The 24241-nt window shown below is 31.0% G+C and overlaps 1 protein-coding gene and 1 pseudogene across 1 annotated transcript; both read left to right on the forward strand.

Annotated features, from left to right (window-relative positions):
* Positions 1-8650: 8650 nt before the first annotated feature.
* The window catches only part of LOC110665596 (disease resistance protein RUN1-like), a 31039-nt pseudogene continuing 15448 nt past the window's right edge, over positions 8651-24241 (forward strand).
* Positions 10518-11858, forward strand: LOC110634677 (LOB domain-containing protein 1). The gene is given in 3 exon segments (XM_021783768.2): positions 10518-10820; positions 11578-11773; positions 11776-11858. Coding segments are annotated over 3 exon segments (519 nt in total). The 5' UTR covers positions 10518-10580.

A 24241-nucleotide genomic window follows, 5' to 3' on the forward strand; every position in this document is an offset into this window, starting at 1 on the left:
CAAATCACAAATCAAATTATATCAAATTGAATTAAAATTAAAGAATCATGAATCAAATTGAAATAAAATATTAAAAAATAAATTAAAATTGAAATAAAATTTAATTTGCCCTCTATATTTATTGAGAATGCTTAATTTAGTTTATTTTTAATTTTTAGTCTAATTTAATCCTTTTAGTTTTGGTTTAAGTTCAAATTAGTCTAATTTCTCTCCATTGACTTGCATGCACCATTGTCTTAATATTTTGTTATTATTTTTTATTTTTTAATATTAAAATGTTATTTTTATTTTTTATAATTAATTAAATTAAATAGCAAAAATATTATTTTTATTATTTAATATTATTACTTAAAATGAAAGTATGAAAAAAATATTATTTACATATATTCATATAATTAATTAAAATTAAAAATTATGATTATAATTAATTTTAATTATTTAAATAAAAAAATATTATTTTACATTTAATTATTTTATATTTTCATGTTTTTAATTAAAATTAAAAAAATTATAATCAAATAAAATTAAAAAAAAAAACTAAAACTAAAAGAACCTAATTGGAGCAAAAGTTAAAAATAGATTAAATTGGACATATCTAATAAGTATAGAAAATAAATTAAACTTTATTTTAATCATTACTGATATATTGCTTTTATGTTGATATCGCAACTTCTTTTATAATATCAATTTATACGGTCCTTCATGATTATATATATATATATATATATATATATATATATATATATATATATGTTAAAAATGATAAAAAATAATTTTTTTTTAAAAAATAAATTTAAATCATAATATCAAATAAACTTTTAATAATTTTAAATTATTACGTCTTCAAACGACAATTTCAAAGTCGCTTTAGTCTGCTGACTTGACTAAAGGCCAAACACTTCTAGAACTTCAACATTTCCGTTTATCGTTGACAACCCAAATTAACTCAACTAAGCATTTATCCCAAAAATTTGGAGTCGGCTATATGGATTCGCTTTCTTCACTCTAAACTATTTTGAGTTAAATCCTCAGAGATGTGTAATGCTTCTAGGTCATGTTGTACTACTCTCCTCCAAGTCAATTTAGGTCTATCCCTTTTTTTCTTTCTATCCTCTAACCTAATGTGCTCTACTTGTCTAACTGGAGCCTCCATATGTTTATGCTTCACATGACCAAACCACCTCAATCTCCCTTCTCTCAACTTATCTTCAATTAGCACCACTCCTACCTTTTCTCTAATACTCTCATTACGGACTTTATCTAGTCTAGTATGGCCACTCATCTATCTTAACATTCTCATCTCTGCAACTTTTATCTTAGACGCATACGACTCTTTCAGTGCCCAACACTCACTACCATATAACATAGCCGGTCGTATGGCTGTACGGTAAAATTTTCCTTTCAACTTATTGGGAATCTTACGATCACATAAAACTCCCGTGACACGTCTCCACTTCAACCATCCGGCTTTAATCATATGACTAACATCCTCCTCACATCCCCCATCTACTTGAAGGACTGAGCCTAGATATTTAAAGTGATTACTTTGGGACAGTACCACTCCATTCAAACTAACTCCTTCCCTATCACCAGTTTGGCCTTCACTGAACTTGCAATGCATGTATTCTGTCTTTGTTCTACTTAACTTAAAACCCTTTGACTCTAGAGCACTTCTCCAAAGCTCTAGCTTTCTATTGACTCCTTCTCGTGTCTCATCTATGAGAACAATATCATCTGCAAACATCATGCACCAAGGAATACTCTCTTGTATATGTTTCGTCAATTCATCTAAAACTAATGTAAAAAGGTAAGAGCTTATGGCTGATCCTTAGTGTAATCCAATTAAGATCAGAAAATCTCTTGTGTCCCCTCCCACCGTACGCATAATAGTAGTTGCTCCTTCATACATATCTTTCAACACTTGTATGTACCTAATAGATACCCTCTTTTGTTCTAACACATTCCATAAGACATTTCTTGGAACACTATCATAAGCCTTCTCCAAATCAATAAAAACCATGTGTAGATCTTTCTTCACATCTTTATATTTCTCCATCAAGCTTCTAATGAGAAAAATCGCTTCCATAGTTGAACGACCGGGCATGAAACCAAATTGATTAAGAGAGATAGAAGTATCATGACGTAGTCGATGCTCCACAACTCTCTCCCACAACTTCATAGTATGGCTCATGAGTTTAATTCCCCTATAGTTTCAGCAACTCTGTATGTCTCCCTTTTTCTTTAAAATAGGTACTAAGATACTCCTCATCCATTCATCAGACATTTTCTTTGAGTTTAGAATCTTATTAAATAATTTAGTTAACCATGCCACTCCCATATCTCCCAAACACTTCCACACTTCAATTGGTATTTCATCGGGTCCACAGGCTTTACCCACTTTCATTCTCTTAAGTGCTTCCTTTACTTCTAAAGATCTAATCCTTCTAGTATAATTCACATTCTTTTCTATTGTTCTATAATCTACATTCACACTATTACCATTTTGACTATTATTGAAGAGATCATTAAAATAATTTCTCCATCTTTCTTTAATGTCCTCATCTTTCACCAACACTTTTCCTTCTTTATCCTTAATGCACCTAACTTGATTGAGATCTTGACATTTCCTTTCTCTCCTCCTTGCTAATCTATAAATATCTTTCTCCCCTTCTTTAGTTCCAAGTTTCTCATATAACTTTTCAAAGGCCTGTGCTCTTGCTTGACTAACTGCCTTTTTTGCCTCTTTCTTTGATATCTTGTATTGTTCATATGCCTCATTATTATCACATTTAGGTAATTTCTTATACCATTCTCTTTTTCTCTTCATTGCCTTTTGTACTTCCTCATTCCACCACCATCTCTCTTTTGAGGGTGGTCCATGTCTTTTAGACTCTCCAAGTACTTTTCTAGCTACTTCTCTAATCTTTGATGCCATCTGTATCCACATATCATTGGCCTCCATATCCAGCTTCCATACTTCGGACTCGAGAAGCTCATTTTTGAACTTCACTTGCTTTACTCCTCTGAACTCCCACCACTTTGTTCGAGCTACACTATTTCTTCTGACCTTACTTGACTTGTTCCTAAACTTGACATCCAAGACCACCAACCGATGTTGACTTGTTAAAGCCTCTCCTGGAATGACCTTGCAATCCTTGCATAGAGCTCTATTTGTCTTCCTGGTTAAGAGGAAGTCGATTTGGCTTCTATGTTGCCCACTTTTGAAAGTCACTAAATGTGACTCTCTTTTTATAAAGTAGGTATTAGCTAGTATTAGGTCGTATGCCATAGCAAAATCCAGGATGCTTTTTCCCTCCTCATTTCGACTTCCAAAACCAAAACCTCCATGAACATTCTCATAACCTTGTCTATCACTTCCTACATTTCTATTCAAATCTCCACCAATGAAAACATTCTCTTCATTTGGTATGCTTTGCATTAAATCATCCATATCTTCCCAAAACCTTTGTTTACTCTCACTGTCTAGTCCTATTTGTGGGGCATAAGCACTAACTATATTTATTGTTTCTCCTTTTAGTACTAGCTTTACTAGTATAATTCTATCTCCTACTCTTTTCACAGCTATTACTGCGTCTTTCAATGTCTTATCTATAATTATGCCCACTCCGTTCTTATTTTTCTCCTTTCCGATAAACCACAGTTTGTACCCTGAATTACCCACTTCCTTACTTTTCTCTCCTACCCATTTAGTCTCCTGAATGCAAGCAATATTCACCCTTCTCCTTTCCAAGGTATCCACAAGCTCCATTAATTTTCCTGTAAGTGATCCAACATTCCAAGTACCAACCCTGATCCTCCTCCTAACCTGCTCATTCCTAATTGGTCTCTTTCTATGATATCTTCTATTGTTGTCTATGTCTATCTTGTGTTCTGTTCTACTATTTGTTCTACTATCTGTCCTATGGACTAACTTCTTTACCCACACCCGTCCATGATGTGGGAACCCTTGCTCACTTAACACCACACCCGGCGCCAAAGATGGCGCTGCCGCTTCGGTGAATGCCCTACACCCTTGCATATTTCTCACTACACCCGGGCTCCGATATAGCACGTCGTTAGTAGAGGACGCCCAAACATATATATCATTTGAATCCATATCATAAGGTGTGACGAAATTTTTACGCTGGTTGTCACCTATCGCAACCCTCCTCCTTTATCCGGGCTTGGGACCGACTAAGCGCAAACTACTTAGGCGGAGTTCCGTTTATCATTGACAGTTGATGTGAAAACAGTGCCCAGATAAGCGAAACGTTTGGAAGTTTGAAAAAGCTAAATGACGAGGGCCGTTTTGACAACGTGAAGTTGAAGTGTATCTTGGATAGATTTTCAACATTTTATTGATTTTCCCTTTTTGGCCAGAAAAAAAATAAAATTTGAATAAAACCAATAAATAATTAACGAGTACGGTAATATTTTACTGAAATTATAATTAGTAATCTAAATCTTTACTTCATTTATAAAAAATTATAATTTTTTTTTCATTTGATTATAATTAAAATTTAAATTTAAAATCTTATAATTTTAAAAACAAATCTAATACTATTAAATTAATGTTGATATTGATAATAATAGTATTTCTTAATAGAATCTATGTTACATAATATTATATTATCCTTAAATAAAAAATTATAAGTTAAATAAAAATTATTTAAATATAACTAATGGATGTAATAATAATTTTTATTTTAATATTTAATTTTTTATAATCTTAATAATAAGTGGTAACAGTTATAATGATTGGTAATTGAATTGCAATGGTGGCTAAGTGGTAGTAGTAGTAGTGGCGACAACAGTAATTAAATTGTGATGGTGGTGGCAAGGTGAGGTAGTAGTGGTTATAATGGTCCGGTGGTGATAGAGGTGACAATAGCTAATTGATAATAATAGTAGTCAAGTAATTGTGGTAACAGGATGATGATGGTGGTGGTGGTGGTAGTAGTTGTGGTTGTGATGATAATGGTGACAGAGTATGAGTAATTGTTACAGTAGCAGTGATATCTGAGAAGCAGTGGTGACGATATTATTGATAATAAATAAAAAAATCAAAATAAATAATTATGATTATATTTATTTCTGTGTGTAATGACAATTACGTTACTTGCAGTATAATTAATTACATTACGTAATTATCATTTTATTATATTAATTTTTTTATGTTATCGAATAATTAAATATATAATATAATCGCATTACAATTTTATGTATATTATTATAAATATATATATTATATTTATTTAATTATTAATATAAATAGATATGAATAATAGCTGTATCAAACACATAAAATTTGAATTCAACTAAAGCCTAATATGAATATCTAATATTTATGAAAGCTAAGCTTTCAAAAATGCCTTAAAAGAATAAGCCATTTGACTTCTTAAAAATTTCTCAAATAGCATTTTAAAGAATTAAATTAATATAATTTAAAAAGTAATAAAAATTGACAAGTGGCATATTAAAAGACTTAACTTAATATAATTAAGAACAATAATAAAAATAATCTATTAATTAACTTATTATAAAATTTAAAATTAAATGACATATATCTATGATATTAATTTTTTTTATATTTTTATAAAAATATAAAAATATAGAATTACCATTGCATTGAACTGGGATTCCCTGCATGTTACAAACACTAGGAAGGGAGATGGCTAACGATCTACTGATTGGAATCTGGAAGGGAACACTTCCAATAACAATGAGGCACAAACAGTCCATGCCATTACTTGTGAGGTTCTTAAGTGAACTGCAACAATCTTGAGTTGGGGAAGTGCCATTGGCGCTGCTATTTGTAAGAAAATTCATACAAGGGGTGAAGCTAGAAAGCAACGAAGGGGTGCATGGGGAATTGATTTGGCCATGAGTAGCAGGGATTATCAAGACTACCAAAGCTATTGCTATTACTGGAGCCATTCTTGGAAAAGGCACAAAAAGTTCCATATGGGGTTTAAAAGAACGTTTAGAATGAGTGTTCTTGCGGGAAGCTAAGATTTGTTGAAGTTTAAAAAACTTGCAGATGATTGGATTTTGAAGACTGGTGTGATTGGAAGGGAGAGAGATTAGGGAATTGATAGTGAGTTTTACGTAGGGAAGTGAGGGAAACAGGGATAGATTTGTTGGTTTTGAAGCTCAACTACCTTAATTAACTTGTGTTTAAAAAAGAAGTTTGAATTAGCCACGTGGCTTATCTTCTGGACCCTATATTTGACTTGGCATTTTGGTTGACCGGGTGGCCCTTGATTAGGCCTATCCTGATTTAATAACTTTTCTTGTTTGAGAGATAGGTCTGCCCTTATTTAGGGTCAACTACAATACAATTGGCCATCTTCCCAAGCCAGAGGTTATGATCTCAGCCAACGAGATCACCTCATCTAAAGACCTCTTACAATCCATCATTTTCTTTGCCAATTACCATGCATGTACAATACTGAGAAGTAGTTAAGCCATTCCAGAAGAAGAAAGATTAGAAAAATAGATGCCCCATGTCAGAGAAGTTTGTATTTAGTATTATTGAGGTCCAAGTCTTAATTAGTTACTAATTTTCTTCTTTAAATGGGCATCTTAATTTTTTACAACTACAGGAAATCTCACTTCTAGAAACGACAAATTTATATCAGAAGATATTATCAAATACAGAATTACATCAGTTGTTATAAAAATATATGATATTAATTTTTTTTATATTTTTATAAAAAAATATTTTAAAAAAATCATTTAAGAAATAAAATTTGATTTAATTTTAATGTACATATATGTAATTTTTCAAATTTTAATATAAATTTAAATTGCTTTTAACATAATTAATTAAAAATTTTAGTATATTTAAAAAATATAAAATATAAAAAATAAATATTAAATTAGTTATTAAAATAAAATAAAAAAATAATTCATACAGCAAATAAATAATATGACTAGTCATTTTTTAGATTCAAACTTTTTCAAAATCTAATTATATATTATTTAAATTAATTTTAATAGACTTCAATTAATTAAATATATGAAAATACAAAATACATCGTGATCCTAACATCATTTACTTAATGAAAGTGACCCATTAAATGCTTTATAATTTATTTTATGGTAAATTTACTTAAATTATAATCAAATGATAACCCAAATCTTGACTTCATTTATAATAGTTAAAAATAGATTTACGTAGAAAAAATTTAATTGTTCCTAAAATGTTTCTTAGAAACTATTAATTAGATAATATGTATATATATACACACTTAAAGGCTTTCTTTTTATTTTCTAAATAAAATTAAAATTGAAAATTGAAAATTGCCTCTTATCTACCAAACACAATACAAGAATGAATTATCTGGTTTTATTTTAATTTTGTTTCTTTAGAGGCTTTGAAAGAAATTAAAGAATAGAAATAAAAAAAAAATCAGGGATTGCAGTCAAGAGACTGTTTATTTTAATTTTATTTTAATTTTTTATTTATTAAATAGCTCGTTGTCCTCTCCGTCAAAAGACTGATCTCCAGGTGGGCATTCCGCCTATCTTTTGATAAAAAGATATTCAAAAGATAATCAACAAATATTTAAATTAATAAATTAAAATATTTAATAAATTTAAAAAAATAAAATTGATAGTTAATGAGCAGTTGATATAATATTAATCGACTATAGTTTATATTTATTCTATTTTTATTAATTTAATTTAATTTTTTATTTTAATCATATTATCTTTTTTTATTTATCTTAAAATTTAATATTATTAATATTTTTATATTTTTTTATTTATAATTTAACATTTTAATTAACACATTTTAACTTTGTTAAAATATTTTTTATTAATAACATAAAATATAAAATATTTATTTATATCTAAAAATTTAAAATTAATTATAATTTTTTTGTTTATCAACAATAATAATGACTTTATTATTTTATCTATATTTTTAAAATTATTTAATTATTTAAAAAAATTAATTATTTTCTTATTCCAATAATAAAATAAATGATATAATATAATAGATTAATAATTATATATTAATTTAATAATTGTATATTTAATTTAATAATAAAATAAATAATATAATATAATAAATTTATAATTTTATACTTATTTCAATAATAAAATAAATTATATAATATATACCCTTATTAGTCATTTTACATATTAACAGTAACAGTTAAATATAATTTTACTAAACACTTAACATAAATTAGCTATCATCAGCTACCTAACAGTAACAACTATTAGCTAACATTCACCAGCTGTATTCAACAGTTAAACCAAATAGACTCTTAATATATTGCGGAATTTGAAATGCAAGACCATGGGAAATCTTTTCTTAGAACTTATCTATCATGACATAATTATGTAGCGCCCGTTAATTTGATAAATAAGTCTCATCAAATATCTTATATTTTGAATGCAAGGTAATATCGGTTTAGTAAGAAAATCTTATTCTTCACTTAATTTTCTTGTCAAGTGTTCGTTGTCTAAGGACCACTAACTATCAATTTACCCAAATCATACTTCAAATTATAAATTAATTTTTTTCTACCACAGTGCATTTTCTTCTTTTATGTATGGGCCAAGGAGTCCCCTCTTTAGTAATTAAGCAACTCATTCAGCAAACCCTTTCCTTCCTGCTTAAATTGTCCTTGTTTCAATGGCTGCTTCCAATATCTTCTCAGATTCCTCTTCCTCTTCCTCCTCTAAACCTCGATGGAATCATGACGTGTTTTTGAATTTTAGAGGTGAAGACACCCGTAAAAACTTTGCCGATCATCTCTATGCTTCTCTAATTCAAGCAGGAATACTTATATTTCGAGATAATCATATTTTAAAAGGAGAAAACATCTCCTTAGAGCTCCTTGAAGCAATTCATCAATCAAAAATTTCTATACTAGTCTTCTCCAAAGGCTATGCTTCCTCTCAGTGGTGCCTCACTGAACTTACAGAGATCATTAAGTTTAAGAATACAATCGACCAGATTGTAATTCCCATATTTTGCCATATTGATCCCTCAGACATGCGGAAACAAACTGGTGGTTTCGAGGAAGCTTTTGATAGATATAAAGAATTTAAGGAAGAAAATGACAAATTGAAGAAATGGAGAGAGGCACTTATGGAGGCAACAGAGCTAGACGGATGGGACATCCAGCAAGTCGCAAATGGGTATTTCTCTCTTGTCCATTTTTTTTTCCAATATATTTTGCAAGAAGTCACTTCTTCCACCTTTATTATTATTATTATTATTATTATTATTATTCTTATTATTGTTGTTATTGTCGTTGTCGTTGTCGTTGTCGTCATTATTGTTATCATTGTTATTAGCTTTGTGACTCAAAATCTTGGTGGGATTTGGAAGAGATTTTTTTGTTTTTTTAATTTGAGTGGAAAAAATATTATTCAGAAGAATTATTTCCTATGTTACATAGAACTCCTATTATAATGTTATTCCTAAATTGATTTGAATTTCTAATTAGATTAGGATTGATGGGATTAACACTGTAAATAAAAGTATTATAGAAAGTTTTTTTTAGCTTTCACCTATTTTCACTTTTACCTGTTAAGGAGAGCGGCTTCTGCTTATTATGGAGAGAGGCTTTTACCAATTGAGAAAGGCTTTGGTTTAAGATGAAGAAGAGTATAGTTTAAAAGGAATATAATTTTGTCCATCGTAGTTATTAGGCAGTGCACTGGGAAATTTTGTACCTAAAAACAAATTTTATATTGAGATAATCAACCTTTGAAACATTAATTCCCATGAAAAATCTTGTAAATAATATAGTTTTAAAAGGAAAAACCAAAAGAAGCAAGCCAACCTGCATTGAAATTAGTCACCTTCTTTTTTTCTTCTTTCTAATTTCTTAATCACAAATTAAATTCACTCAGTAAGAATTCAAACATAATTTTATCAAATGAGTGATATATTTTTAGTTATTAAATTAAATTAGATTATTAAATTTATTTTTTTTAATTTAAAAAAAAAAAGATAGTATTTTAATACTTAATTTAATAATATCAATAAATTTTAATTTAATGATAAGAAAATTTTTATCTAGACGGAGTCTATTATAGATTCAAAATATAAATATGTGATACTCACTTATTTAATAAATGAATCTCATCATATATCATGTATTTTAAATTTATGTAGATTCAATTTAATTAAGCAAAAATAATTCTTTAATGATATTATAATCATTTTCATCATCGTAGAGTGTTGAATTTGAGTTTTAATATTAAGCAAAATTATGAAAATTAGGGAATAAATATGAAAATAGCAGAGAATAAATAAAATGATTATAGAATTTACCCTCCATTCTATTTTCAAACCAGCAGACCATTCGTACGAAAAATCCAAAACAACACAAACCTAACGAACTTAAGAGAGAGAGAGAGAGAGAGAGAGATGCGCGCCAATAGAAGATTTTCAACGGGATGACATCAGCCTCTATCTAGATGACGCGTCACCACGCGAAGCTCCTTCTCTATATATACTTCGTTATCACACTGCAAAAATCCCCACCTCCTCTCTCTCTCACTCTTTCTCCTCTCTCTTTCTCTCTGAAGAAGAGCCAATAAGAAAGAAAATGGATCATACTGAGGCAGCCAATTCTAACAGTAACTCAACTTCTCCTTCTTCTTCATCTTCCCCGCCGCCTCCACTGCCACCAGCGGTGGTTCTTAGGCCTTGCGCGGCTTGTAAGATTCTCAGGCGAAGATGCGCTGAGAAATGCGTCTTGGCTCCGTATTTTCCTCCGACTGAACCGGCAAAGTTCACAATTGCTCATCGCGTGTTCGGTGCTACCAAAATCATTAAGTTCTTACAGGTATGACTACTACATTGATCATTTTCTTGGAGGATAATTGATTAGTTAAAAATTCGTAAAATAATCAATTTTCAGAAGACTACTTTGGAACTTAACTAATGATTGCTTGATTTGACATTGTGATTAGTTTATTAGGAGAGTAATTTTCCAAGAATATGAATTTTCATGTTGGCCCATGGTTTAAATGTTCAAATTCCATATTTTCTCTGCTTGGTAAGTTTCCGATCGATATATCATAGATCAATAAAAAAAATTATAAAAAGAAAAGTTAGCTAGAATCCAAATGTGAAATTTTCCATTGAGAAATCGAATCTCAAGTTCAAGCCTAGCTGGAGTTAGTTAAGAATGAAAACAGAGAACACAAATGTGGAAAAAAGTGTATGTACGTAGTTGGAAGGGAAGGGCAGGGCAGGTGCAATACTTAGGCTAGCTTAGCTTGCTTTCAAATTTTGAAAGTCTCTCAAACTGTGGACTGTTGAGACACACCGAAACCGAATTGACAAAATTTCTAGAGAGCCCCAAAGTTTGAAAGCAAAACAGCACTAACTCTGTTTTTTATAAAAAAAGATTAGAGATTTTCTTTTAGCTTAATTGAGATAGAATTTGGTCATGTTGACTTTCTAGTTTTTTATCTTTCACTTTCAGAGATCTGTAGCCCTTGATGTCACAATCTATTCGTTATTTTAATTAATTAAATTTCCCAACTTTATGAATGATAAATTACTAAAATAGAAAACCCATTTTATTAAAATTTCAGGAACTACCAGAATCTCAAAGAGCTGATGCAGTGAGCAGCATGGTTTATGAGGCAAGTGCAAGGATCAGAGATCCTGTTTATGGCTGTGCTGGGGCGATTTGCCATTTTCAGAAACAGGTTAATGAGCTCCAAGCACAATTAGCTAAAGCGCAAGCTGAGCTTGTTAAAATGCAATGCCAGCAAGCTAATCTTGTGGCTTACTTTGCATGGAAATGGCACAATCTCCTCAACAATCGTCGGAACAATCAGTCGACAACTTCATTAGCACCCCACAGAGCTAACTCAAGAGTGGCTCGCTAAATGAGAAGGAGAAATCCAAGGACATTAATTTTAATAAATTTTAATTAACTTAATTATAATAGCTAGGTTTATAGGTAATTAAGTGTGATGATCATCTGGGAGGGGAATTAAGTGTAAGCTCTAGGATCTAATCTCTTTGTTAAAGCTAGGCAAAGTAGATTGGGCTTTGAATTTCCTCCATGTAATCTTTAATTTTCTATATAAATTAGGAGAGAAAATGAAAGAAGATGCCTTTATTTTCAGTCTAATTGTGGTTTACTCTCTACTGTTTACTGAATCTAAATCAAAGCAATTACTTTATGGTCACCTACTATCATTACTTAAAAATTGATGTTTCAGCAATGCCTTATCAAACTAGCTTTTGACCATCTCTTGATTTATGCTTTTCTATGGTGATCCAATCTTTTACTTAAAATGACATCAACCCACTAACCAGTTTGATTGGAGAGATAGCATATACTTTCTTTGAAATTTATAGCAGATCAATTCTTGGCTTGAATAATTTTTATTGGAAGAATTGAAAAACAATTATATTTATATATTTATCTAAGACTAGGAGCTGGTTCTTTAATGTGGACTAATTTGAACAGCAGTTTGACCTTTAAAGCAAAAGATTCCGTACCAAATCGGCCTCTGCAGTTTCTTTTTTCTTGAATACATAATCTATTCCTTAGGGGTTAATTATAAAAAAAGTAATCAAAAACAAAAATTTATTAAAATAGATGAGTTTGAAATTAATTATCAAAAAGAGGTGAATTATGCTGAGTTGAATGGGGTGAATGTGAGACGCTAACTATAATAGCATTTTTAAATTCCGGACGCTAATATAAACAGTATTGAGGTGAAAAGTTTGAAAGAAAAGCTGGACGCTCTTTAAAATAGCATCCGATATTTTTTTAAATAATAAAAAATTAATTAAAAAAAATTAAAAGGTAATAGCGTCCAACCTTTTTTTTTAGTTTTAATTATTTTATTTTATATTTTAAATAAAATATAAATATTTTTTTAATAAATAAAATTATAATATTTAATAATATATATTATAATATTTTTATTATAAATATTATTTTTTAATTTAAAATTTAATAAAATAAAAAATAAAAAAAATAAATAATTAAAAAATTTAAGAAAAATTGGACGCTACGTCTAATTTTTCTTTAAATTTTTAATTATTTTATTTATATTTTAAATAAATTAAAAATATTATTTTAATAAATAAAAATATAATATTTAATATTATATATTTTAAATTTTTATTATAAATATTATTTTTTAATTTAAAATTAAATTAAAATTTAATAAAATAAAAAATTAAAATTAAAAAATTTTAAAAAAATTGAATGCTTTTTTAAATTTTTAATTATTTTATTATTAATAATATTTATTATTTATTTTTTTAATTTTAATTTTTTATTTCATTAAATTTTAATTTAATTTTAAATTAAAAAATAATATTTATAATAAAAATATTATTATATATAATATTAAATATTATGATTTTATTTATTAAAATAATATTTTAATTTATTTAAAATATAAATTAAAAAATAATATTTATAATAAATATATTATAAATATTATAAATAATATCTACAATTCTTATGAAGACATAATATTTATTATTTATTATAAATAATATTTATAATAAAATTTATTATAAATATTATTTTTTAATTTATATTTTAAATAATTTAAAAATATTATTTTAATAAATAAAATCATAATATTTAATATTATAATATTTTTATTATAAATATTATTTCTTAATTTAAAATTAAATTAAAATTTAATGAAATAAAAAATTAAAAAAATAAATAATAAATATTATTAATAATAAAATAATTAAAAATTTAAAAAAGCGTTCAATTTTTTTAAAATTTTTTTAATTATTTATTTTTTATTTTATTAAATTTTAATTTAATTTTAAATTAAAATTAATATTTATAATAAAAATTTAAAATATATAATATTAAATATTATAATTTTATTTATTAAAATAATATTTTTAATTTATTTAAAATATAAAATAAAATAATTAAAAATTTAAAGAAAAATTGGACGCTGCTTATAATAGCGTCCAATTTTTCTTAAACTTTTTAATTATTTATTTTTTTAATTTTAATTTTTTATTTTATTAAATTTTTATTTAATTTTAAATTAAAAAATAATATTTATAATAAAAATATTATAATACATATTATTAAATATTATAATTTTATTTATTAAAATAATATTTATATTTTATTTAAAATATAAAATAAAATAATTAAAACTTAAAAAAAAAAGGTTGTACGCTACTTATCCAACCTTTTAATTTTTTTTAATTAATTTTTTATTATTTAAAAGAAATCTGGAAGCTATTTTAAGTAGCGTCCAACCTTTTAATTTTTTTTTAATTATTTTTTATTATTTAAAAGAAAGCTGGACGCTATTTTGAATAGCGTCTAGCTTTCCTTTCAAACTTTCACCCTGACGTTGTTTATAATAGCGTCCGGACTTTAAAAACGCTATTATAGTTAGAGTCTCGCACTCACCCCGTCCAACTCAGTACAATTCATCTCTTTTTGGTAATTAATTTTAAACTCACCTGTTTTAGTAAAATTTCATTTTTTATTACCCCTTTTTGGTAAAAAACCCATTCCTTAGAGAAATGAGTATATACGTAATCTATTCCTTTGTATCTCTTCACCTTGACCAGGCTCCACATGGTATGTCTTCAGGACTTATCGATTTCAAATCATATCAATATGGAAAAAAAAAGTTTGAAAACTTAAACAGTAATGCGGAACAAATCCATCCATTATGCATTAGTCGTTAAAGAAGCCGTGGTTATATTTAAATCTTCTTTCTCCAAACTTGTTTTGGACCAAAACGACAATTTTGTTTTGGACCAAAACGACAAATAATAACAAGAAAATTATATTATCGTTTTCATGCAAATAACAAAAGAACAAAATTTTTTGGTTATGAGGTTCAAGAATGCTCCACTGGGATATTGCAGGCATTGTGAGGGACAAGAAATCTTCACAGTGCGCTAACAATGACCATACGATTGACATCGCACCTGTAAATTTGTCTAATTCTAGCAAAACTCTCTTCATTCTTCTCCTAACTATGTTAGCTTTTAGCTATCATTAATACAAGTAATGATCATGGCAATTGTCTGGCCAAATTAAACGCGGTTTTAGCCATAATTCAAAAGTCACGTGCACCCCACGTGAACTTGATCGTTGCCAAGGGAATATTATCATGATTCACGAGTCGATCATGAGTTCTCCTCAGCAAGCTCATCACCCTTTTACACATGTATTTGGGTGGTAAATGCATGATATAACTTGTGAAAATAGTATATCAATGTTTGAGGTTGCACATGTTAGCACATGGGAATATTAGTGTTAAATAGAAATATTTCTCAGTTGAATGGAGGAGAACTTTTATTCTATTTTTTATTATTATTATTATAGTGAAATTTTTAAACTTTTATTATTATTATTATTTGGGTGAAATTTTTAATAAGATTAAGATTAAAAGATCTAACATTATAAATAAGAGTATTATAGAAAGGATAGAGAGATTTTTTTTATCTAGACCTGATCTATCATGAACCTAAGACATAAGATGCTTGGTGAGACCCACCTATTAAATATATGGATCTAAATGCTTGTGTCTTGGGTCCATGATGGATCCGGTTTAGGCAAAAATTTCTCAAAGAGGGAATTTTTCTTACCTAGATCGGTCCACCATGAACCCAAGAGTTTTTGAAAAAAGAAGCAAGTTACACTCAAGATTAAGATTGAAAGTTGAATATTTGAAGGGTTCAAGTTTAAATATGGAGATTTGATATAGAATACACCCAATAATTTTGAGGTATACAATAGTTTAGAGATTTTGACTCAAGGTTGAGATTGTTGACTCAAAATCCTAATAGGATGCAAAAGAGACTTTTTTCCTCATTTGAGGGAGAAATATTCCTTAATAAGGTAGAACTATTATTATATTGTTATTTTTAAATTGAGTTAAATTCCTAATTTAACTAAGATAACACTATAAATAGGAACATTATGGGAAAAACCTTTTTGGCTTTCACCTATTACAGAGAGGGGCTTTTGCTCATTGAGGAGAGAGTGGCTTTCGCCCATTGCAAAGAGTGACTCTTGCCTATTGAGAGAGCCTTTGACCTAAGATAGAGAAAGGCATAGTCCAAGAGAAAGTGACTATTATCCATTGGAGTTAAAGGCACCATTTATGGTGTATAAGACAGTTAAAGTAATAAATATATTAAGTTATGTTTATAGGAGAATGAAAGGCACTAACTAATGTATTTAGTATGAGCACTTGTAACATCCCGTGCGAAAAAGAAAGGTCTTGACTGAAGCGGTCCTCTTGGAGGGCAAGGCTCACTAGTGCCCTTGTCCAAATGGAAGGCAGGAATGAATCGAATCATACATTAAAATGGAGAAAACTACTCACTAGAGGCACCTTTTGGTAGAATGGTCTGGAGAGTTGGAAGAATTTCGGGGTTAAGCATGCTTGCTTGAGAGAAATCTTAGGATAAGTGACCTCCTAGGAAGTTCTCCATTCTACCTATGGGACAAAACCGTGAGACTCGGGATGGGTGGGCCAAAGCGGATAATTCCTCCAGTGATTGGAGAGGGGCGCTACAGATGGTATCGGAGCCGGACCCCGGCTAGTAGATGTGTGGTTCGGGAATGAACCAGGCGAAAGCTGGTAGGCTTGTAACATCCCATGCGGAAAAGGAAAGTCTCGTCTGGAGCGGTCCTCTGGGAGGGAAAGGCTTGCTAGTGTCCTTGCTCAAATGGGGGGCAGGAATGAACCGAATCATACATTAAAATGGGGAAAACTAATCACTAAAGGCGCCTTTTGGTGGAATGGTCTAGAGAGTTGAAAGAACTCCTGAGTTAAGCATGCTCGCTTGAGAGAAATTCTAGATGGTTGATCTCTTGGGAAGTTCTCCATTCCACCTTTGGAACAAAACCGTGAGGCTTAGAATAGGATGGGCCAAAGCGGATAATTTCTCTAGTGGTTGGAGAGGGGCGTTACAATTTTTATGGGGATTCTCTTAGGTGTAATTGGAATAATGAGTTATTAGTTATTATTGAAGATAATGAAAGATAGTATGCCCATGAATGTAACTCTATGTTTAAAGAGTGAATCACATAAATTTTGTTATTGTAATTGTTTGCTTCATTTTTTTTATTGTTTACGCGCTTTTGCGATTAATAATTGTAGGGGCAAGGGAGGCGAAATATCATCCATTAGAATTATATAAAATGCACCAGGTAATACCCAGAAAAGATAGTGGAGTCACAATGGTCTCACTTAAGTACCACCTCCTTAGACAGCATTTCCTAGACATGCACTTCATACAATCTTAATAGAATCAAATCACTGGTAAGTACCGTCTTCCCATAACACTAACACGGTACTAAGGATTTATGCCACAAAGGCATAGATAGACAGGAGTCGCCACCCGGGTAATAACCGAGACATATTCAGTGTTTCTTTCGAGGGTCATGGATGGCAACTTACTCCTTGCAGAGTTTCCACAACCGTCATTACCATAGCCCAATGTCTAGGTTCGGGATAGTGGGTACGTAAGGTGAAGGTGTTAGGCACCCCTTACGCCTGGTCTAACCTCGTTGATTCGAGTGCCAGTCCTCTACTAATGTTTCTAGAAGTCTTGTTTATTATTCCTTTATTAAACTTTATCCTAGAAAATGCAATTCTAATCCTACACATGCAAGTAATTCACAAAAGGATTGTTGTTTACACACAATTTTCATGCACAAGTAATTCCTATCTATGGGGTTGCTAATTATTTAAATGATATTTACCAGATGACTAAAATTAATTTATTATTGAGAATTTAATTTACAAACAAATTCAATTTCAAATAACCCTACGTTTCTATTTAACCTAATTAATTAATTTTCACCATGTTACCCTAAGGATAATTGAACTAAGTTAATTATGTACATGTGTAAGTTATTCTAATATCACATAAGGCCCAAACAATCACAACCTAATAAAGATTGTCACACCCTACCCTCTGTAAGGCATAACATGATCCCGTAGTATACCTAATGAATTACCAACTCCGTCTACTGATAACCCATTAAATACACTACAAGGGATTTTAAAAACTTTTCTTACTTCTTTTACAGTGGTGAGCACTATTTACGGGTATTAAAAACTTTGGTGAATTGAAATGAAACAACTAACTCATTTGATTTATTTGGAATTTCTGTAAAAATTTTGGCAAGGTACCATTTGTATTGTGGACAAAACAGTTCTTCAGAAAACCTGTAAAAAGCACTTCAATGTATTTTCAAATCTCAACTCCAACATTTTTATCAACACAACACATTTCTCAAGTCAAATCCACAGTGATTTTCAAAGACTAAGATACAAAAATATAACACAATTTTTACAAGCCAAATAACTCATAATTATTTTACAACTTTCTTAGACAACTTAAATTTACAATCGCTCAAAACCAAGAACAAAATATACATACTGAATATACATTACAAGACAAAATGCCACATGTGGTATACTCACTATACCCAAAAATCTCATGGCGGTACTAGCAGCCTAGTCTGCACGCCTGCTCTGCCTCTCTACCGCGACAAGAATAAAGCTATCACGAGACAATGTCTCAGTGGTGCACAACATTAACCAAATACAAATTTTAAATCACAATTCATAAATCATATCAATAGTGGATACTTAAAACCATAGTTAAATTCAAGACAATGAATGTCATAAGGAATTTAAACTCCAATTCACAAATTATCAAAATTCATAATAACACAATTTAGTCAAATAGTTTAAGAATACCATATTGCCAATTCATACACAATTTGATCAAATTACTGAATAACACAGTTTTTCCAATCAATGACACAATTTGATCAAATAATCGAATAATACCATTTTGCAAATCAATAACACAATTCGATCAAATAATCAAGAATACAAAGGTTGCCAATCGATAACACAATTTAGGTCATGACACAAATTTTTCCATATATGCCGTGTTGTACACCACGACAAGACATGCTCACCCCAATAATCGAAATCAATGAGGGAGGAAGCTAGCTATATAATGAGAACTCATCCACACTCACCTCTGACTAACAAGTCAAAGAGGGAGGAACATAATCATACTCACCCCAGACTGATAAGTCAAAGAGGGAGGAATATCACACTCACCCCATAAATGGAGGAGGAACATAGTATCAGTGTCATGCCAATTGTGAGTCAAAACAATTCCAAACATTTTATTCAAATGATCCGTAAGAATCCAATAAATTTCCAAAGTTATAATTTCATTCACAAAATGGCAACACAATTCGTAATTCACTTCAATTTCCACAAAAACCATTTACAGTGCTTTTCAATCAATAAGTATCCATCAATGTCATTCAAACAATTTTTCACGCTTTCAAACCATTCATGATTTTTCAATCAATAAGTGTCCATCAAACACATTTTCACAATTTAAAACAATAATATCCAAATAGTCAATATTTATTTCAATTGAAAATAATTCAAAAGAAACAGTTGTTGTGCACAAACCTCTGATATTTGTCTCCTGGTCTTGACTCAGTATTTCTTTCCCTTTTGCTGAGTTCTTGTTAACTAAGAAACACAATTTGAAGTGTTTCAGTACCAAATTAAACTGTCTCTATCGATGGTATTTGGTAAATAATGCACTGAACTCAATTATTCACTTAATCACCTAATATACCGACCCTCGTTGTGTTTTAGGTAAATTAGGTTTTAGTGTCGTTAATATGTCACATTTGATAGGGTTTTAGGTTTGGTATGTTTTACCAAAGTCATTTCCTTGCTTAGTGCACTTTAATGCAATTTGCTGGATTCCGGAACACTGGTTTGACCTAACCGGACGATCTAGTTCCCTCGGTTTTCGGGTCTCGGTCGAAACTACAAACTTGTAGATTTAGGTCTTATGGACCGCGGTGCAAAATTTTAGGTCAATCCGAGTTAAGTAGACCGAGTTATGGTCATTATACTATTGCTAGTCAAATGGTACCATTTTAGGTCAAATTGGTCAATTCTGGTTCGGCCAGTTTTTGGACCCGAACTTGTGCAAGTTGTTTGACTTGCTTATGGTCATTTCTGGGCTTTGGTGTCTTCATAAGACTTGTAGGTATGGGTCTTAACTATTCTTGGTCAAAATTTCAGGTCAATTGGACCTGGTTTGAGTGAGTTATGGCCTAAACACTCACTGCTGCCCAATTGGTCATTTTTCAGGTCCTAATTGCACCTAATCCGAATTGGTCATTTTTTTAGGTCATCTTGCAAGCAGAATTTTGGCATGGTTCCTCAATGAAAGTTGGCACATTTTGTGCCTAGTTTCACCTCAAATTGGTCTCATACCAATTGAGGTTACACATTCAAGGTTATAGGCTAAAATATGTGCTGCCCTCAATATGCTTTTCACACCCCAACTTCAAACACATTATTTACCTTGCAAGGTTTACTTCCATACCCTACCAAACTGTTTTGGCACATTACCAAAAACATTTTCTACATTACATTAGCATTATTTTGGGCAGATTCCAATCACCTTCAACACACCAATATTCATTCACAATTACAATTTCTAAGTACCATTACAACCACACCTAAACATTACAAACTTTACATACACTTTACAACATTAATTTACATACATATCATCAATCCTTCTAGGTTAATATTCTGCCCATACATACTTCAATATATACCATTTCTCAAGTGCCCCCAAGCTACCACAAACCATTCTTCAACATCCCATTGCCGTACCAATATACAATTTCCCATCCAAGTGCATAAATCACCATATAACATGAAGTAAATCACTAGGTTACTAATTCACCATGATCAACATTATTTCTCATCAATTACATGCATATTAAATCATCAAAAACGTGACCCCATGGCTGTCCAAAATGGAAACAATAATAACCCTTCAAACTCAAAATTTTCCTCCACCAAACTAACACCCATAACATAAACATAAACTTTAACAAAGAACTTCTCAAAAATGCAAACTTACCTTTAATTGTAATTTGCTAAACCTTCACCAAACTTCTCAAAATTGTTATCAATATCTTCCTTGTGATGTGTAGACCATTTTTCATGAAGAACCCTAGGTGAATGGAGTTGAAATGAGGGAGAGGATGAAGCTTGGAAGAAAAACGTTAATGGTGGCTTTCTCCTTTCTTTAAATTCGGCAACTTTGAATCCAAATGGGGAAGATGAATTATTCAGCTGCATTTTAAGTGTACACATGTCCCACTATGTATTTAATTAATCCCCTTAGTGGTCCACTTAGTCACTTAATCATATTATAAACTTAACTCCCACTTATTCCACATTTAACCCATTATTTTAGCTATTTACTTTAGGTACCACTAAACTAATTTTTCATTTTATTTTCTAAGTGTAATATTATTTATTTTTAATGGGCATTTAGGTCAAAAGACACTTCGGGATGTCAAATGACCATAATGCCCCTGTTCGGGTGGCATTCCCGATTTTTCTAGACACTGGGTTTTGTCTGCTTTTTCGATTTCTCACTTTTCTTTGTACTAATTATTTAATTTTTCTTTGATCTTTCTAATGATATTTATTCTTCAATAAGGTTCTATTTAAGTCCTAAAATGTTTTCCGTGGTTTCCGCATCCGAGGGCTAGTCAACGGTCCACGCCGTGACTTCCCAGTGCGGTCACCCATCGTTAGGTTTCCCGGCTCGTTTAACTTGATCACATTTCTTTGCTATTATTTTTCCTTTGTTTTTCTTGTATTTTCTTTTCTTGTATTTCATTATTTTATATCTCCTCACTCATATTAAAGTGTGGTTCTAGGCATCCTAGCTGTCCGGACAACACTGGTCACCGGAGCAGCAGAACGCACTACCGAACTTTGGGGTGTTACAATTCTCCCCCCCTTAAATAAATTTCGTCCACGAAATTTTTTACCCAGTAGCCATCTTACAATAGTCATACGTTTATTTCTCCTTTCTATATGATCGTAAGACTTTTAACAATCTAATACAATGTTTACTTTGTTTGGATAACACCAATCTCTTCTTACTATTATGCTGTCTAATATTTTGGTTCACGTTGCTTCTTGAATGACCCTTGAGGTCATGTTAGAATTATTCATCAGTCATTGGTCCTTTGACCATTCTAATCCATAGTCTTTTTCACATTTGTAATATTTCTTTGTTACACATGAATCAACTGTTCAATTCTCTACTTTCATAACTCTTTTTATCTGTCAATATTCTATAACTTACTTCCTTTTGTACTGAACTATAACCTTTCGATATTTTAACTTTTGAGTTTTAGATCCCTAAGTAGGATTTTCAAACTTATTTCTAACAATTAAATTCTGTCGTGGCATAACTATACCAAAACAGATACCGTTGGTAACTATTCTTATCTAGGTATACTATCGGGTAGTACGTAGTTCTACACAATAATCTCAAGTCGATCAGAATCGCAGCTACAAAGATAAACATCAAGAACATTGCATAGTTACTACGATACATCCCAATAGATCAAACTTTCCTATCTTTTATCCTTTTTGAATTCACTGATATTCGAATCTTATTCTGATTACAATATCTATTAGCAGTTTCTAACAGTAACCTCTTTGCCCTCATCTAGAGCAATTCCATTACTGCATCTTACTTTTACGTCCTCTTGCCTTACATTAAGTAGGCTCGCCAATTAGCTTTATAATTTATGGTGTGTCAGAAAATACTTTTCGCCGATAAACTCTTCCAAAACCAATTTCACTTATTATCACAATCCTTATCTTAAGGACTAATCACTAATGCATAAAAATTTATTCCCCTGTAAAGGAATAACAACAAAACATATAGTTCTGACATTAATATAAAAGTATGCAAACTCCAGGTCAAACAATACATATATATATCTTAGTTGCTAATTGAGAAAGTACCAGCAATGATGTCAAAAGCCTCGCTCTTTTCTCGTCAGATAGCGTATACTCTAGTTGAAGCATCACCCTGTTTTGGCTGATTCACAGTAGTCTGACTTCTAGGTGTACTACCCCTACCTCTACCTTTGCCTCTACTAACTGATGGTGAACTATTTGGGGTAGAAACTTGGGTTGATCCCTTTGGTGTAGTAAATGATCCAGAACGACCTGGATTTACACAATCCCTAGCAAAATGGCCAGTCTCTCCACAGTTAAAACATGCTCCTACGGCTCTATAACATACCCCACTATGTGGTTTACCACAAGTTTCACAAAGTCGATCTGACACCGCATTTCTGGGTTTCTGTTGAGTTTGCTAATCGGATAGAGGTGGTTTCTGTCCATAAGATCTATCTCTATCGGACTTCTTACTATCTCTGTCAGATCCCCAAAGTTTTTCCTCTTCCAAGAGGGACCACTAGAACTCGCTCACGACTTTCCTCTTTTTCTCGCCTTCTCCGATTTCTTTTTCTCAAGAGCCGCTCAGATTCAATTCTTTCTAATTCTAGTGCTTGAGAAATAAGTTCAGAAGTTATTATGTTTGAATCCGACCACTTGTAACTGATACTAGGCTTCAAGCCGGTTTCAAACCTCTTACATCTCTCCCTACCGGTAGAAAGTAGACTTCATCGCATAATGGCTTAGGCGGGAGAATTCCTTTCATACTCACCACCGATCCGCCTGCTTTGGACTTAGGAATTCTTGCACTTTCCGGTCTACATAAGCATCGTGGACATATTTTGCCCGAATTCCCGAGGAAGTCATTCCATGTTAGCACTGCAGTTCTATCGATCGTGGGGAATGGTTTTCCACCAGTCATAAGCATCCTCAGAGCAAAGATACCGAGTATTCAAATCTAAGCTCCTCCAGGCAATGCAGTTTCTTGAATACCCTATCCATCCTCTCTAACCATTGTTCTGCCTCTAGAGGATCTACTGTCCCCTTGAACTCTATAGCCCCATACTTCATCAATTTATCATACTGCCTGGTAGGAGACTGTGGTTGTACCACTGGTGTCTGTATTGGGACTTGAGTAGGCACATTACCAGCCATTTGTTGGAACATTGCAGCCGTCTGCTGAGCGAACTGAGCAGAGAACTGCGGTACTGTAGGGGCTGGTGCTGCTGAACCACTAACATTATGTACGGCTGGGGCATCCCTTTGCACCTCAGCCTCTATAGATTGATCGACTGAACGATCACCCTCTTCCATAGTCAATGCGAGGATTCTAGATCTCCTGAACAAATAACACAAGGAGATTTCCTCCCGTTAGTGTATATTTATACTGTAATGTACTGTATGTATCAAACAATGATATTGA

The sequence above is a fragment of the Hevea brasiliensis genome, chromosome 6 (genome assembly GCF_030052815.1).
Source record: "Hevea brasiliensis isolate MT/VB/25A 57/8 chromosome 6, ASM3005281v1, whole genome shotgun sequence".
NCBI lineage: Eukaryota > Viridiplantae > Streptophyta > Magnoliopsida > Malpighiales > Euphorbiaceae > Hevea > Hevea brasiliensis.